Genomic DNA, 16,621 nt, shown 5'->3' on the forward strand with positions numbered 1-16,621 from the left:
TTCTATTATCTCCTGGACCTTCTCCTGTTCATATGCTTTGTGTGTATATATTATTGCTTGTCCTAGGCACCTTTCAAAATCAGACACATCTGAGCTCATTCTTCTAGCCCACTGCCATTTTCAAGCATTTGCAAACCTTATTTCTATCCTGATTGTCCTGTGCATCTCTCCTCTTCCCTTTGAACCAATGCTGCTGCTGCTGTTCAGACCTTCATGACTTTTTGAGACACCTGGAAGAGCCTCCTGACAGCTTGCCGCACTTCTCAACCTCCTGACACCTCAGCATCTGTTAATTTGCTAGAGGATATATCTATTGCACTTATTTCTTCTAAATCATTAAATGACTTCTCATCAATGAAATAATATACTAAACCTATGCAGGCTCTTCATAACCTGGCTAGAGCCCATGTTTCAACTTTTGTTTCCACTTTCCACCTCCCTGCTGTCTCCCTCGTGGTCTAGCCTTGATCACTGATTTGCTGTTTTTTGAACAGGTTTGAAAGGTTTGACTTCAACCTAGTCATCTCATATCCACATCTTCTGCTCCAATGATACCTCTTTTCCAAGGATTCCCTGACATCCTGCCTCTCTTGTTCTGCTGTTGTATTTTGTGTATGCTTCTGCAATAGAATACAGCCAGTGCCATAAGATATGTGACTGACTGACTTCCTTCTAGATGCAGAGTCCCTGGAAGGCAGGACCCATTTTTAAATTAACTTTTCATCTCTTACTCTACCCAACACAATGGGCGTCATCTAGAGTATTTGATAAATGCATGTAAAAGTGCTTTATAAACAGCAAAGTGCTATGTAAATAGTAATTCTTATTACTATTTATATTATATGATTATACTATTACTTATTATGTGCTATTATTATTATTTGTTAAATTGAGTTGAATTTACTTTTAGAAGACTTTTCATTTTCTGGGAGAAATAATTTCCCACCTGTGGAAAAGCTAGAATAACTGATATGGTGTCTGAAGACATGGTAGGCAGAGATATCACTGGGGGAGAAAGGAGAGGGAACCTTAATTTTGAAGTCTTCCTTTTCCTTCATAGGCAGTCCCAGAGGGCCAGCCTTGTCCAGTGCTCCTTATTATTTATCTGTGGTTTTTATTCACCTCATATTACAAATCACAGACATTACTGGAAAGTTCCCCATCAGGGAAGATCAAAGAGGTGGCACTGTAATAAGAAACAGCAGGCTGTGGGGAGTTGGCCCTAGGCACAAGCTCTATCCGTGCTTGCCTTACATGTCAGGCCAAGCACCTCTCTCCTGACCCTTGAGCCCTAGGCACGCTATGAATCTAATATGCCTGGCATTTCCTGATACAGGGATTATTTCCATCTCTAGGAATTCTATAAATGTTCTCAGAAGCCTTTGGGACATTTACGTTTTAAAAATAAACCTTTAGAACTCAACACAAACATCCTAGAAATCCGTGTGTCAGCCTTTTTCTTGAAAACACCTGTAAGTCCTGCTGTGGCTTGCTGAAGCAGGGAAGGGAAAGACCACAGGGATCATGCTCATAGGTAAAAATGCCCGCAAGAAATAGCCATGCAGAAATTGGCATGACCATGTTGAATGTCTGCCAACTTTCTCCATGAGAGACTTGGAAAGTTTGATCAACCAAAAGAGAGAACGAGGAGTGGGGAAAAGGAAAGGAAATTAAAGAAAAGGAAAAGAGGGAGGGAGGGAAGGGAAGAGGGAGGGAGGGAAGGAGGGAGGAATGAAGGAGGGAATAAAGGAAGGAAGGAAAGAAGGAAGGAAAAAAGGGAGGGAGGGAGGGAAGGAGGGAGGGAGGAAGGAGAAATGGAGAAAAGGAAAAAAGATAAGAAAAACAAAAAGGAAGGAAGGAAGAAGTGAGTTCCTGGAAACTGTTACCTATCACTTGGGTAGGTATTGAGGATTTAGTTTTTCAGGCAGCAAATCTGCCAAAATCCATATCTAGGTCACCTCTGGAGTATCCCCATGGAGGAGGAAATAGCCCAAATGCAACTGAAATAAGAGATAAAAGAAAAGGGAGATTTTCTCCAATGCTAGATATTGTAGAATAGTATCAACTCTCCCCTCTCCTGGAACAACGCAAATGTGAAGGGGCATCCTACCTGCTATGCTGATGGTGGTTGCAGCCTTGGCAGTACTGAACTTCTCCCCATGCTTATTGGTAGCTATGCATGTGTACAGTCCTGGCTTGGTGATAAACAGCTGCAGTCTTGAGTCAATCACTCGGTCTTTCACACTCTCTTGAATGGACCCAGAAGAAACCTGACAGAGTAAAGGAAAATAGAAGAACTCAGTCAAGGATTTCCCACTATACTATGTCAGTAGGTTTGAAGGGAAAAGCATTAAGATTATAATCAAGTGCATGTGGTACACTGCAAACATAGCCAAAAGATTTTCCCTCCCTGTGTCCATGCCTTTGCAATGTGACTTTGTAGCTCTTCCCTCAAGAAGTAGCATTTTCCTCCATAATTTGAATCTAGATTAGCCTTGTGATGTGTTTTGGAATGAATGAGCAGAAACTAAAGTTCTTGCACATTGTGGCTTGCTTTCTTGTTTATGGAACCTGGGACTGCCTATAAACAAGCAAGAGCCAGCATGGTAGAAGATGAAACACACCTGGCCCGTTTATCCCCACTGCCCCAGGTAGGAACCAACAACAACCATCCAAGGTACACATAAGACTATTCTGAACCAACTACCACATTTTCAATCTGCCGATCACAGGAACTTGACCAGCCAAGATCAGGCAGTCGTGCCCAGCAGCAAAACCAAATCAGCAAAACCATCCAGTTGAACCACAGACTTATGAGCACTAATAGTTATTGGTTTAAGTCACTAAGCTTTGGGCTGATTTGTGATACAACCATAGATAACCAATACAAGGCATGAATTATATACGGTGTGGATCCTCTGATATATGTCTTCAGTGTCCTACAGATGACAGTTAAGTATGAGAGGTTGCAGACTTAAGGACTTATTTTCATAACTCCTGTTCAGTTCCCCATAAATGCATGTCAGATAGGTGGATGGTTGTCAGGAAAAATGGTTGTGAAGCCAAGTCTGTCTCTGAGGCATGACATACATAATACATACATAATACCTCAAGGTCACCGAAAACATCCTTAGTAGGAAACAGAAGCAGTTTTTAAACTGCCTGACCTCTCTTCTCCTGGACTTCATCCAGGTGTTGAAATAGTTCAACACATTAGGAAGTTCATGCAGGAGGTACTACTTAAACCAGAAAATCAAATGTCCTTAAAGAGCCAAGATATCAATGCAATATTGACACACAATTAACAGCTTAATTTATACAAATGCATATATATTAGTCAACATTACTCCAACTCTGTAGGAAAGATAGCTGCCCAGCACATTTTACAAGGTTGCATAGTTAGAATTTGCATCCTAGCGTGTCTGACACTAAAGCCTATGCTTTTAATCATTGTTACAGTGCCTTCCCTAGTCCTAGAAGAGAGAACAAATGAGCAGTCATTAGAAAACAAGAGTAACAATTACCTTAGCAAATCAACCAACCATGAACAAAATATGTATCTGACAAATGTCATTGTTAAGGTGGTGGCATTTTTTTTAAATGGTGGTTCTTTTTTCACTGTTTTCTTGAGCACAATACCACCTTTTCAATAACTAATCTTTAATTAACACTGCTTATATGAGGGAAACATGATGCCAATTGAGGGAAACTGGAGTGAAATGACAGTTAAGGAATCAGCTGGTGTTATGCTTTGACTTTATCTTAAAGGAGTGGAGGTACGTCCCATGTTGGCCTGAGCTTGGCTGCTTGGCTGAAAGAGATTCCTGTGTCCAGTATTAGGGAATGAGGCTGAGAATGAGACATTTTGGAGCCAATTATTTTATTGTGTTGCATGAGAGAGGATTTTCACAGTTTGACTAGCCAGGAAGAAGAAAGCTCTGAGGTATGGCCAGCTTTCTTCCTAGCTGCCAGGTGGCTGGCTATCCCTGGCACCAAGCACTGTGTAGCAATCATGCAGTGAACGTTTGTCCAACTAGCTTTTTATTCTTTACCTTCAGTACTAGTCTCAATTCTTATGATAAAAACTGGCTTATGTGAGTATCAATTTACCTTCACTGGGAATCTTTCCAGGTCAGATCAACTATTGTGGCATTTTCCCCAGATGAGCAACCTAGACTCTATAAGAAATTTACAAAGTGAAGAGAAAAATGTTTTTAAGAGACATGCACTCAGTTGGGAATTCAAACTAAACTCATCATTATCATATTTATCAGAAGTGCAATGTCTCATTGTATGAGTATCCCAGTTAGATCAAGGGGACTGAAAATATTTGGACTCCCTTGAATTTTAATACAAAGCAACAATAAGAAAAAAAGCTAAAGACCCCAAGCCTCTATGCTCAATCAACAGACTTTATGTTATTTTGTATTTTATATTTTGTTTATATATCTCTTTCCAGTTTAGATAAGCAAAAGCAGAACAGTTTGCAAAATCCTTTGGAAAGACAGTTCCCTCCTGCAAGAAGTAGGAATGTGCAATGCCTTAGAGACAACTTTGAAGCAAGGAATCTCCCCAAATGTTGCCCTAAGTCCCACTGTTTTCATGTTCACACCTAAGAAAGTCATTCTTAAACACCTCCTCAAGGTCACTGAAAACATCCTTAGTAGGAAAGAGAAGCAATTTTTAAACTGCCTGACGTCTCTTCTCCTGGACTTCATCCAGGTGTTGAAATAGTTCAGCAAAGAGACCAACATGTTAGGAGGTTCATGCTTGAGTACAAAGTGACTCCTGAATGCTTTTCCCCCTGCTTCCAGAGGCCTTGCTTGATTCAGTTTGTGACTCACGCACAGCAGGCCCTGTTAGTCATAGTTTGAATTTGTTTTTCTTTCTTCATGGATCGTTCTGATCAACAGTTTAGTATTTTTGATGATCTGAAAATAAAAACAAATCCCTCTGCCCTCCATTTTGATATTTTTTCGCACCTCAGCTTTCAAAGACCAAAGGGGTGGGTCCAGATTAGTACTGTGAGCTTTTACCAAGGTATGCCTAAGCAAAACAGATTACTTAATTGAGGTGACTACGTCTGGTAGTTACAGGAAATACATGATTTTCTCCAAGTCACTCAGGCATATGGACCTGAGGGAGCTGGAGACACAGCTCCCTGCTCTGGGTGTGATGTTCTGTCTTTCTAAGTTAGCTGTAACTATGTGAGGAGATGGACTTGTTAATTTGCTTGACTATAGTAATCATTTCACTGTATATGTTTATCTAAACATCATGTTTTGTACCTTAAATGTATACAATAAAGATCACAATAAAACTTTTTTTTCTAAAAAGAGGCAGTAGGATAGGAAGCTCTATTAAATAGGCATAATAATTCATGCCTGACATAATGTGTGTAAAAACTCTTTGAAGGTGATTGAGCAGTTATAGACCTGTGGAGTACTTCTTAATGTATCATTAATACATTACTAATGTGGTCTTGAGAGAATCCACCCCCAGCTATGGATAATCCGATAATTTTATGATTTGACCTTAGCTAGGGAAGACCTCTGAAACGTATTCTGGCCTCAATGGCCCTGTCTTGCAGATAGTTCCAGCTGGCTGGAAATATCCTGTGGAACTGTTAGAATATGGCCCAGGGCCGTGTGCAGTGGCTCATGCCTGTAATCCCAGCACTTGGGAAGACCAAGGCAGGCAGATCACGAGGTTAGGGGATCAAGACCATCCTGGCTCACATGGTGAAACCCCGTCTCTACTAAGAATACAAAAAGTTAGCTGGGCTTGATGGCACCCGCCTGTAGTCCCAGCTACTCCAGAGGCTGAGGCTGGAGAATTGCTTGAACCCAGGAGGTGGAGGTTGCAGTGAGCTGAGATCGCGCCACTACACTCCAGCCTCATGACAGAGCAAGACTCCATCTTGGGGGAAAAAAAAAAAACAAAACAAGAATGTGGCCCAGTAGGGTTCATGTTTATGCAGTTGTAATAATGTCTGTTTATGAATCATAGAGAAAGGGATAATAAACCAAGAGACATTTCCATAGTTTTTCTGATTAATGTAGCCATAAATATTAATTAGCCTCTTTCAAACTGGCTGCTGAATTATTCCACGTAAGACTTGTTACATGTAATTATTTTGGTTTACACAGCTAGTAAGATAAAAGGACTTCACAGGTCATATATTTTAAAGCAAAACTACTGCCTCTTAAAAATATGTCTAAATATAGATATGCCTCCCTTTAAGAAAATTCTAAAAGACAACCTTCAACCTAGGTGATTTGGCTGTTTATTTTATAAAATTCTTCTAATAAGTTAAAATTATTCAACTTCTAAAATATTTTAGAAATTATATTTATTGGACAAAGCAAGAGGGACGTGAAATTTTTCTATATTTTTTAGTTGCATGCCAAAATAACAGAGATATTAGTGGTATAACTATAAATAAATCTGGTTATAAAAATACAAATAATTTTCTTTTTAAAAAGTAAGCTCTGCTCTTTCCATGCCAAACTACTATTTCCAAGATTGTAAAACAAAAGGAATGTTACTATTCCCTCTGAACTTCATCTGTGAATTCAGATTTCCACAAAAAATGCTTGGTATTTCCATAGGAGGAAAGCAAGATAGTTTCTAATCACTTTGGGACACGTTGCTGGACTTTCTCCTGCTCTTTGGCTCTAACTGTTCAGGGTTTTGGTTCACTGGCAGGTTCACAGCAGGGGAGAAAGGGAGCACTCACTTCTTTCAGAGTACCCATTGTACTGAGCAGCGTGCTATGGCATTAGTTTACTAACTTGCAGTGAGTGAAGAGCCACAGTTCAAACTCTGTTTCATTCTGTGCCAAATATCTCCCAGCTCTGCGTTCGTCTTTGTTCATTCCACCAAAAATGATATCAGGACTATAGGATTCTCTGTGTTCTCCTCCATGGGATTTCTGGTTTGCAACTTTTACAACATTAAATGCCTGACATTGCCTCCATGTCCTGTGATTTGCGTCAATGTGGACAGTCATCTTGATTTCCTTTCAGACTTGGGTAGAATTACCAAGAACTAAACTTGGCTCTAAGAGCAGCACACACTCTCAGACCGTAAGAACTGCGGATGTACTTTTGCTTTCTTCCTGGATGAAAGTCACTTGTTTGTTTTATTCCTGTTTTAGAATCTGAGGTGATAAATCCATTTTGCCTTTCACTTTTTGTGAGTCACATGTTAAATGAATAAGTTGGGGTCTCAATAAGGCCTCAACTATCTTAAACTATCCTACTCTTGTTATTCCTAAACTTCGACAAAGAATAATCATTTATCTTCCAGTTATAACCTCATATGAATCTTTTGAAAATACTAGAAATTTAAAAAGTATATACCTTTCCATTTTCTTTATTACTATTTTTACATAGACAAATTAGTGAAGTTATATTGTCAGTCTCCCAATTTTATTTTGATTATTTTTTGAGATGGAGTTTCTCTCTGTTGCCCAGACTGGAGTGCAGTGGCGCAATCTTGGCTCACTGCAACCTCCGCCTCCTGGATTCAAGTGATTCTTCTGCCTCAGCCTCCCAAGTAGCTGGGACTACAGACACGTGCCACCACGCCTGGCTAATTTTTTTGTATTTTTAGTAGATACGAGGTTTTCACCGTGTTAGCCAGGATGGTCTGGATCCTGACCTCATAATCCTCCCACCTTGGCCTCCAAAAGTGCTGGGATTACAGGAGTGAGTCACCACACCCGGCCCAGTCTCCAGATTTTCTTAGGATGTCTTTATACTCCCTTGACAGGCTTAAGACTATAACGGTTTCCACAGAGGAGCCAAAAAACACATTGACAAATAAGAATCAAATTTTAAATGACACTTGAAACGTTCTTAGAGAGGTAAAGAACAGGCACTCCAAGTTACTTTATCATAACTGGACAAAATTAGAGAACATTAGCCCTGATGTCTCTAATTATACCATTAGAGATCATCTTTGACAGCCACCTGACGTCTGTGTTAGTGTAGATAGATATGAGAAAATCAGTGTCTGAGTGGTAAACGGACCCCAAAATCACATTAACTAAAGAGGGGCATTTACAACCTCAGTCTTCCAACTCCCCATCTAATTCTCATTCTACCATGCCTCAAGTTACAAGCTGGAAAAGCACGTTCATTTGTTTGTGTACTGTATTTGAAGGGATGTAGGATAGACAGATAAAATGAAACAATTTTATTAACAAATTACGAAAAAATGATTTTGTTCAAGTAACAGAAAAAAAACTTCAGCAAAAACAATAGTGAAACTGACAATAATAAATGAATTATATGACTTGGAGGGTGCCATTGCCATAAGACATTCTTTGTTATTGGGGTAGCCATAGAATTTGGCATTTTTTTTCCTGTTTTACAACATCCAACTAAAATTTCACACATTGACACACTTTGTTCTCCACTTCCTTCTCTCCTTTTCCCTTCTTCCCTTTCTTGTCTTATGTCCTAGTTCTCACCTTTTGGGGCTGCAGCCAATCAGTCTTCCTAGGGCACCCTGCTTTAGAGAGACAAGGGTGGGGCCAGGTACAAGTATAGAGCAAAGCATTAGTTTTTGAAACTCCTTTAAAAAAATTTAGACTTTTAATTTTGTTTAGCTTATTGGTGGTATAACTCACAAATAGAAATTGTATATATTTAAGGTGAACAAGGTGATGTTTTGAGATATATATGTATATTATGAAATGATTACTGCAATCAAACTAGTGAAGTATCATCTCACATGGTTACCTTTGTGTGTGTGTTTTGAGAACACTTAGGATCTACCCTCTTAGCAAATTTCAAGTGTGCAATACAGTGTTGTTAACTGTAGGCACCATATTGTACATTACATCTACAGTACTTAATTCATCTTGCATGACTGAAACTTTGTACCCTTTGATGATCATCTCCCCATCCTCCCATCCCTGACAGCCACTATTCTATTCTGTGCTTCTATGAGTTCAACTCTTAGATTCCACAATAAGTGAGATCATTTGGTATTTGCCTTTCTGTATCTGGCTTATTTCACTTAGCATAATGTTCTCGAGGTTATCCATGTCAAGACGCCTTTGAATAAGGATTCAGGTCCGGGAAACTTCACTCCCAGTCTTCCGAATGCTCTTCCCTTCTATCTTTCTGAAACTGTAAGTTGTTTAACTTTATTTAAAAGCAGTATACAAATTAACTTATTACATGGAGATGCCTCAGGGTTACCATTCTTTCATGCCGCAAAATGCTTCTAAAGCCTACAGTATGCCAAGCCCTAGTGACAGGGTAACTTCCTGCTTTAAGGCTGTTTTTTAGTTTTTATTTTGCTCCAGAGTATTTGCCTTAGTTTTAGTCACTGTTATTTAATTTAGAGGAAGAAACCTTATAATGGTCTATAAAAGAGAGGAATAAAAACTATTTAGGAATGAGAACTGTGTTATGAAAAAACACTCTGGGATTTTTGGCACTCATCATTGTAGGCACAGACACCAGAAGTGCACACACAAGGAGAGAAAGCCCTGTGAGAATACAAGGAGAAAACCATATGAAGCCATCTGCAAGCCAGGAAGAGAGGCCTTACCAGAAACCAACCCTGATAGCACCTTGACCTTGGACTTCCAGCTTTTAGAACTGTAGGAAAAAAAAAATCTGTTGTTTAAGACACCCTATCTGTGGTATTCTATTATGGCAGCCCTAAATACTAATGTAATCCTGGAGAAGAGAAAGTCATGAAGATATGAAATAGTTCAAGTCCATGAAGGAATGTGCCTTGGATTGGGTAGAAATTATACTTAATATCATTTGAATTATACCATAAGGTTTTGCCTTCCTTAAAAAGAAGTCCCCCATTTTCTTGTTGTGATGCTTGCATTAAACACAATTTGGGATGTTGTGGATATTAAAGTGTCCCGATTTGGGACACTTCTTTGATCTCCAAATGGTACCATTACTATATTGTAATATGATAATATATGTTCACTACAGCCAAGATACCAAAAAGTTGGACAGCCTGTCCTGGAGGAAATGAAAACTGAAAATAGCCACCAGTTAGATGAGTTATCAAGGTTTGGGTTGTTCAGCCATATTGAAAGCCATTCTCAATCCACCCAAAGGACTGGGTTGGACATGCACCCATCTCCTTAAGGGATAAAAGTATCCTCCATGGGACCACCTGGAGAGTTATATATGTGTTTTACTGCTGTGCAGTGAAAAGTTGAAGGGCTAACTCAATGGGCTCGAGGTGCTCAAACCCTACACATTCCAAAGAAAGGTCTGGCCTTTGGCTCCTGAGAGATGACCTTTGCCCCTTGGAATATCCTGTGTAATAAGAATATCTTTATATATCTGAGATTTTGGGCAATGCTGGATGGTTTATGATAATAATGTGAATGATAGTGAATACTTGGGATCCTAGGCCACGTTGTATTAGTTTGACCTTTGGAAGGGCTGGAAACTAGCTAAGACTGGTTATGTGAGCACTCCACATCTATGTAACTGAGCTCCAGTAAAACTCTGGACACCAAGGTTAGGGTGAGCCTCCTTGGTTGACAATACTTCATGCATGCTGTCACACATTGTTGCTGGGAGAATGAAGTGCTGTCCATGCAACTTCACTAGAAGAGGAAAACTGATGCCTCTTTGATGATTTTAATCTATATCCTTTTCTTGCAATAAGCCATAATCATAACAGCTTATCTAAAATCTGTGAGTCCTTCTCATGAATCATCAAACATGAATGTGATCTTGGGGACTCCAACACACTTGCAATTTGGAGACACATTAGACAAGTATGTAATTCCCACCTGTAAAATCTAAAGGCTGACTGGCAGCTCCAATGGAAGGAACAAAGAAGACAGAGTCCAATGGTCTGGGCTTCCAGAGTTTGTCAATAAAAAGGTTTTATAGAAGATCTGATTGGGAGTCATTTTCAGTCCTCCCAAGATGACTTTTTGGGGGACTGATTAGACCCCAACACAAAGAGACTTTCCATCAACTAACAAATTGGGGACTTGCTAATGTGGCCAAAGATGGATAGCCTGAGGAAAATGCATCACTGGTATCATCTTAATGTTCCCTGATTTCTGAAGAATCATGAATAGGTCTATGAGGGTAAGAGTCAGTTTTAAATATCTGGCAGGCACAGAAGGTATAAAGCCAACTTACAAGTGCATCAGTTGAATTAGAGCTCTCTTGCACCAGTTATTGCTCCTCTCTACCTCCCACCCACCCCTTCTGGGGTCATAAAGAGCAGCTAGGAAATGGGGGAAGAATGAGTGAGCATGAGGTAAGAAGCCAATTGCAATTTTTTCTTATATGAAAGTTAAGCTGAAATATCCCTGAGAAGGGAGGAACTGTGAATGCCATTGGATGCTTTGGTTATTACTTAGGACTAGACACTTAAATGACTAAGTTGGGATAATGTTAATGATTTCAAATCATCTAATAGTAACCAGAAAAATCACAGAGCCTGCTTAAGGTAGGCTTAAATAGTAGCAAAAGAACTTGCTCTGCTGAATATTTTAAAATGACAAAGAAAATAATAAGATAGTGCTCTATGCAAGTCATGTTCATTAACATCAGAGTTACAGTAATAATAATCTTAGCTCACATGTTTAACTCTTGTTTATGGACCTGAAATCCTAAAAGATAAATACAAAATTAAGAAAAGTAAATATATAGAAAGGTGGTATTATAATCAAAGGATCAGATATTTCCAGCAAATTCTGGAAGATAAAAAGAGGTGATTGGATAGATAGAAAAATTAACATCAACTAAGTAGCTGAAACCTAGCACAAAAGAAGAGGTTTACTGAGAGGAGAATGGATACATTTTCCCTACAAAGTCATGGAAAATTTCAAACTTCAGATAGCAGGGGCTGTAAGCAGGAGCCAACTTTAAGAAAGTCAGCAAAGTAATTGAAGAACTCTGGGAGCTATAATGTATGCATATGGCACCAGGCTGAGGCATCTGCCTGTGAGATAGAGATTGCGAATGAGATTTTCTGTTGTGGGTTCCTATAGTTGACAATCATGGTGGACACTAGAGCTTGAGAATAACCTGACAGATAAAATAGGGCCCCCTATTTCCTCCACAAACATATGCAGAGCATAAAGAAGAGAAAGATTGAAGTTTTGAAAGAAATTCATTTCAATGGAGTCTACACAGAAAGGATGTGGAGAAGAGAGAAGCAGTAATTATTGGTATAGTAGAGGAAAATGTCTTGGAGTATAAGAAAGACTTGCATCTCAACTTTCTCATCTCAAGCTCTGTATCAAAGGAAACTATGTAAACTTGGCAGTCTATTCTATAAGATTGGAAAAATATTAACAAAGCCTGATCATGATAGCCTACTAAAAGACAAAACCGTTTCTGTTATTGAAAATAGATGCAAATAATCCTGAAAGAAATACAGAAAATTGAAACAACACAATTAAAAAATTAAACAAAAAAGCAATGTATTCAGAAATGAAAGAATGGTTCAATATAAGGGAAACTTTGCAATTTAAAGTGAAAAATGACATCAAAAAGAGGATGTAATTGATGATGAAGTGTTTTATTGATTTTAAAATATATTTATATTAAAAATAATAATCAAATTAAGAATAAAAATAAATTTTCTTAACCTCATAAAGAGTATCAGAAACTAAAGACTCGGTGCAAACCAAAGTGGTTAAAGTCTATATAATGACAATAAAAATCCATGGTAAGTTTCTGTCTCAGATGTTGATGTTAGGTTATTCAGACAAAGCTACACAGTGAGAAAATTAAAATTTTGAAAAAAAAATTTTTAACAGATGTAACAAACTAAGAAAATCTTATTTACCCTTAGAGAGTTTTCCAAACCCAGAAAATTTGAACTTTCCTTTGGATGGCCTTAGGGAGTCAGGAGATAAATCAAAACTTCATGCCCTTAAGAGTCTAATAAGAGATATAATAAATTAAGATATAAAAGAACTAGATATCAGGGAGCTATCAGTGTGAACTACAAGTTAAATAGTCCACATAATGAATTACTGGTCATGTTATAATTATCTGGGATGCCCAAGGAGCTTCATACCTTGAGCTTAGTTGAAGGTGGTACAAGATTAGCAGTAACCTCTTGTCCCTGGCAGAAACAAGCAAAATTCTCTTCGGAGGAAAATACCTTCATCTAGACCTCAAAATAGTTCCTGATATTTTTATACAAAACAATGCACAGCAGGTAATCAAAGATAGCTAGGCACACAAGGAAACAACACAAAATGAACAAGAATCAGTGGGAAAACAGACAACAGAAACAGACCTACAGTGGCACCTCATCTCACTCAAATAAAAGCAAAGTTGTCTAAATGACCACACGGCCTATAGGATCCACAATGCCTGCCTCTCATCTCTTGACCCTTTGCTTACTCCCCACTAACCACATTGGTCTCCTTGCTGTTTTTCTGACATGCCATGTATACCATTATCTCAGAGACTTTGTCTAGTTATCTTCCCCCAGTTATCTATGTAACTTCACCCTTCAACTCCTTCAGATCTTTGTTCAAATGTCTTTGTCCGAATGAGCCTTCACTGATCATTCTTTTAAAAATATAATCTTGCTCCTGAGGTCTAACTTTCTGTTTAAAATGTTTCTTAATTTAAAATTTTATGGATATATAACAGTTGTACATATTTATGGGGTACATGTGAAATTTTGATATAAGCATACAATGTGTAATGATCAAATTAGGATAATTGGGATATCCATCACCTAAGTAATTTGTCATTTTTTTGTGCTAGGAACATTCCAATTCCACTCTTCTCGATATTTTGAAATACTTGAATATTGTATTGTGCTATGTAGTTCAATATCGTGAACTATGTATAGTTGTCCTGTTGTGCTATTGCTATGGTTTAGATCTGTGTCCCCACCAAATCTCAAGTCGAATTGTAATTCCCAGTGTTGGAGTTGGGCCTGGCGTGGGGTGATTGGATCATGGGGACAGAAGTCTCATGAATGGGTTAACACCATCCCCTCAGTGCTGTTCTCATGGTAGTGAGTGAGTGAATTGTGAGATCTGGTTGTTTAAACGTGTGTGGCACCTTTCCTCTCCTTCCTGCTCTGGCCATGTGAGATGTCTTGCTCCCACTTTGCTTTCTGCCATGATTGTAAGTTTCTCGAGGCCTCCCCAGAAGCAGAAGCCATTATGCTTCCTGAATAGCCTGCAGAACCATGAGCCAATTAAACCTCTTTTCTTTATAAATTACCCAGTCTCAGGTATTTCTTTATCGCGATGCGAGAACTGACTAATAAAGCTACTAAGCACTCAATATTGTTCCTTCTAACTTATGTACCCATGAACCAACCCCTCTTTATCCCCCCTTCCCCACTACCTTTCCCAGCCTCTGATATCCATCATTCTACTCTCTATCTCCATGAGATCAATTTTTTTTAGTTATGAAAGAGAACATGAAATACTTTTCTTTCTGTGTCTGGTTTATTTCACTTAACATAATGTCCCGCGGTTCCATCCATGTTGTTGCAAATAACAGGATTTTATTCTTCTTATGGATTAGTAATATTTCATTGTGTATATGTACCACATTTTCTGTATCCATTCATCCATTGATGGATACTTAGTTTGATTCCATATCTTGGTTATTGTGAATAGTGCCACAATAAACATGGGAGTGCAGATACCTCTTAGATATACTGATTTTCTTTCTTTTGACTGTATACCCAGTAGTGGGTTGGTGGATCATACGGCAATTCCATTTTTAGCTTTTTGAGTAACCGCCATACTGTTTTCCATAGTGACTGTAGTAATTCCCGTTCCCATGAACAGTGTAGGAGAGTTCTGATTTCTCCTAAGGTTGAACTTTCTGTCTCCTTTTCCTGATTTATTTTTCTCTATGGCATTTGACACCATACACATACAACATATATTTTCCCATATTTCCCCATGAGAAGGTAAGCTCTTTGAGGGCAGAGAACTTTGCCTGTTTTGTTTACTCCTGTATCCACAGGGCCTAGAATAGTGTTTGATGTTCAGAAGCTCAATACGTATTTGTAGAATGAATAAATAAATAAATAAATGTATGTAGGTAAAGTGCTTGGAATAGAGCCTGGCTGAAAATAACTACTTAATATACATCAGTTATTATTACCACTATTGAAAATGAAGAAAAGAATGCTGAACTGACACTGATTCTAACTCCGGATTACTTTCCATCAAAGTAGCCTCTAGCAGGGAACTAATCTTTCAGTGATGAGTTTTACAAAAATTATTTTACTTATATGGGAAGATATTATTACCACTTCCCATTTACACAAAGGCACAAAGAAAGAAATTGGTTTTCTAGTATTCCTCATGATACATGGAAGGAAGCAAACTCTTGGAGTTTGATTTCTATGGCAATGGCTTCTAGGACAAAGATATTGGGAGGCTTTGAAAAGTGGTGTAGGTGAGACCAATGACAGAGATCTGGGTAACTACAACTATATGGTCTATCCTGCAGTTCACCACCAATGGGTCTTCCCCAGACAAGTCCCCACACACATGACACTCACAGCATTTCCGTTTTCAATCCAGGTGATGGTGGGGACAGGAATGCCTGTTGCTGTACAGTGCAGGGTCACAAAGGAGCCAAAGGTGACATTGTGGGATTCAGGAGCCCGCAGGATCCTGGCAAAAACTGTTAGGAAGACAGAAGTGGTGAGTGACGCTCCTGCAGGAAATGGTCAAGCTAGAGTGGTCTTTTAAAAATGCAAATTAGACCATGTTCCCCTGTGTGCAGTTCTTCAGTGTTTGCTCTGTTTTGAGGATAATACCACATGCCATGGCCGAGCCTCCAAGCCCTTTATGTTATAACCCTACATTTCTCACCACTCAAGGACACACTGAGCTTGTTCTTAACATGGAAACTTGCCCTTGTTCTTCCTCTGCCTAGACCACTTATCCCCCAGATCCTCAAGTAGTAGGTTCCTTGAATCATTCAAGTCTCTGTTTAAGTGACATTTTCTCAGAAAGGTCCTTCTTACTCACACAACATCAAGTGTAATCCTCCCCCCATTCACTTTTCATCAGCCTACATTATTGTCTTTACAGACCTTACAACTATCTGAAATTACCTTATTTATTTTTTACTTGTCTATTATTCCCCTTTCCCATTAGATTGTTTGAAGCCAAAAGCCTTGCCTTTCGTTGACTGCTGTATTGTTTCAGGCAGAGTTCCTGACCAGAGCAAGCACAGGATAGTATTTTATTGAATTAATCAAATAATTACACTTTACACCCTCAACTGTATCATAGTGGGAGGGCAGACAAATTGTGTCAAACTTTTCAGATGATATATTGGGCAAAAAAAAAAAAGGATATTTTAGATAAAGTGTAGGCAGCAGAATGAGTAATTTCTATTCCTTTCTGACCCTGAATCCCCACTGATTAAGTAAGAGGAAGTTATTTTGATGTAGGAAGAAATTTTACCTTTAACTAAACAGTGGGATTGAGGCTCACAATGCATTACAAATTGGAGGGTACTTAGATTCACAGAATCATTAAACTTGGAAGAGACTCCAGAGATCAGCTAGATTCCTGTTCTTATCTTATAGCAGTGGAAACCAAATCTTTGTTAATTTAAGTGAGCTGGTTTCCCAAGGTAACAAGAAT

At 38.7% G+C, this 16,621-nt stretch overlaps 1 protein-coding gene across 1 annotated transcript in view; it reads right to left on the minus strand.

Annotated features, from left to right (window-relative positions):
* Positions 1-16,621, minus strand: part of MUSK (muscle associated receptor tyrosine kinase) — a 137,969-nt gene that overhangs the window by 55,303 nt on the left and 66,045 nt on the right. Inside the window, exons 6-7 of the mRNA XM_034967957.3 lie at positions 15,523-15,647; positions 2,111-2,270 (exon numbers count right to left, since the gene is read on the minus strand). Of these exons, the coding sequence (XP_034823848.1) occupies positions 2,111-2,270; positions 15,523-15,647 (285 nt within the window). The remainder of the gene's footprint in view (positions 1-2,110; positions 2,271-15,522; positions 15,648-16,621) is intronic.

Source organism: Pan paniscus, chromosome 11 (genome assembly GCF_029289425.2).
Source record: "Pan paniscus chromosome 11, NHGRI_mPanPan1-v2.0_pri, whole genome shotgun sequence".
NCBI lineage: Eukaryota > Metazoa > Chordata > Mammalia > Primates > Hominidae > Pan > Pan paniscus.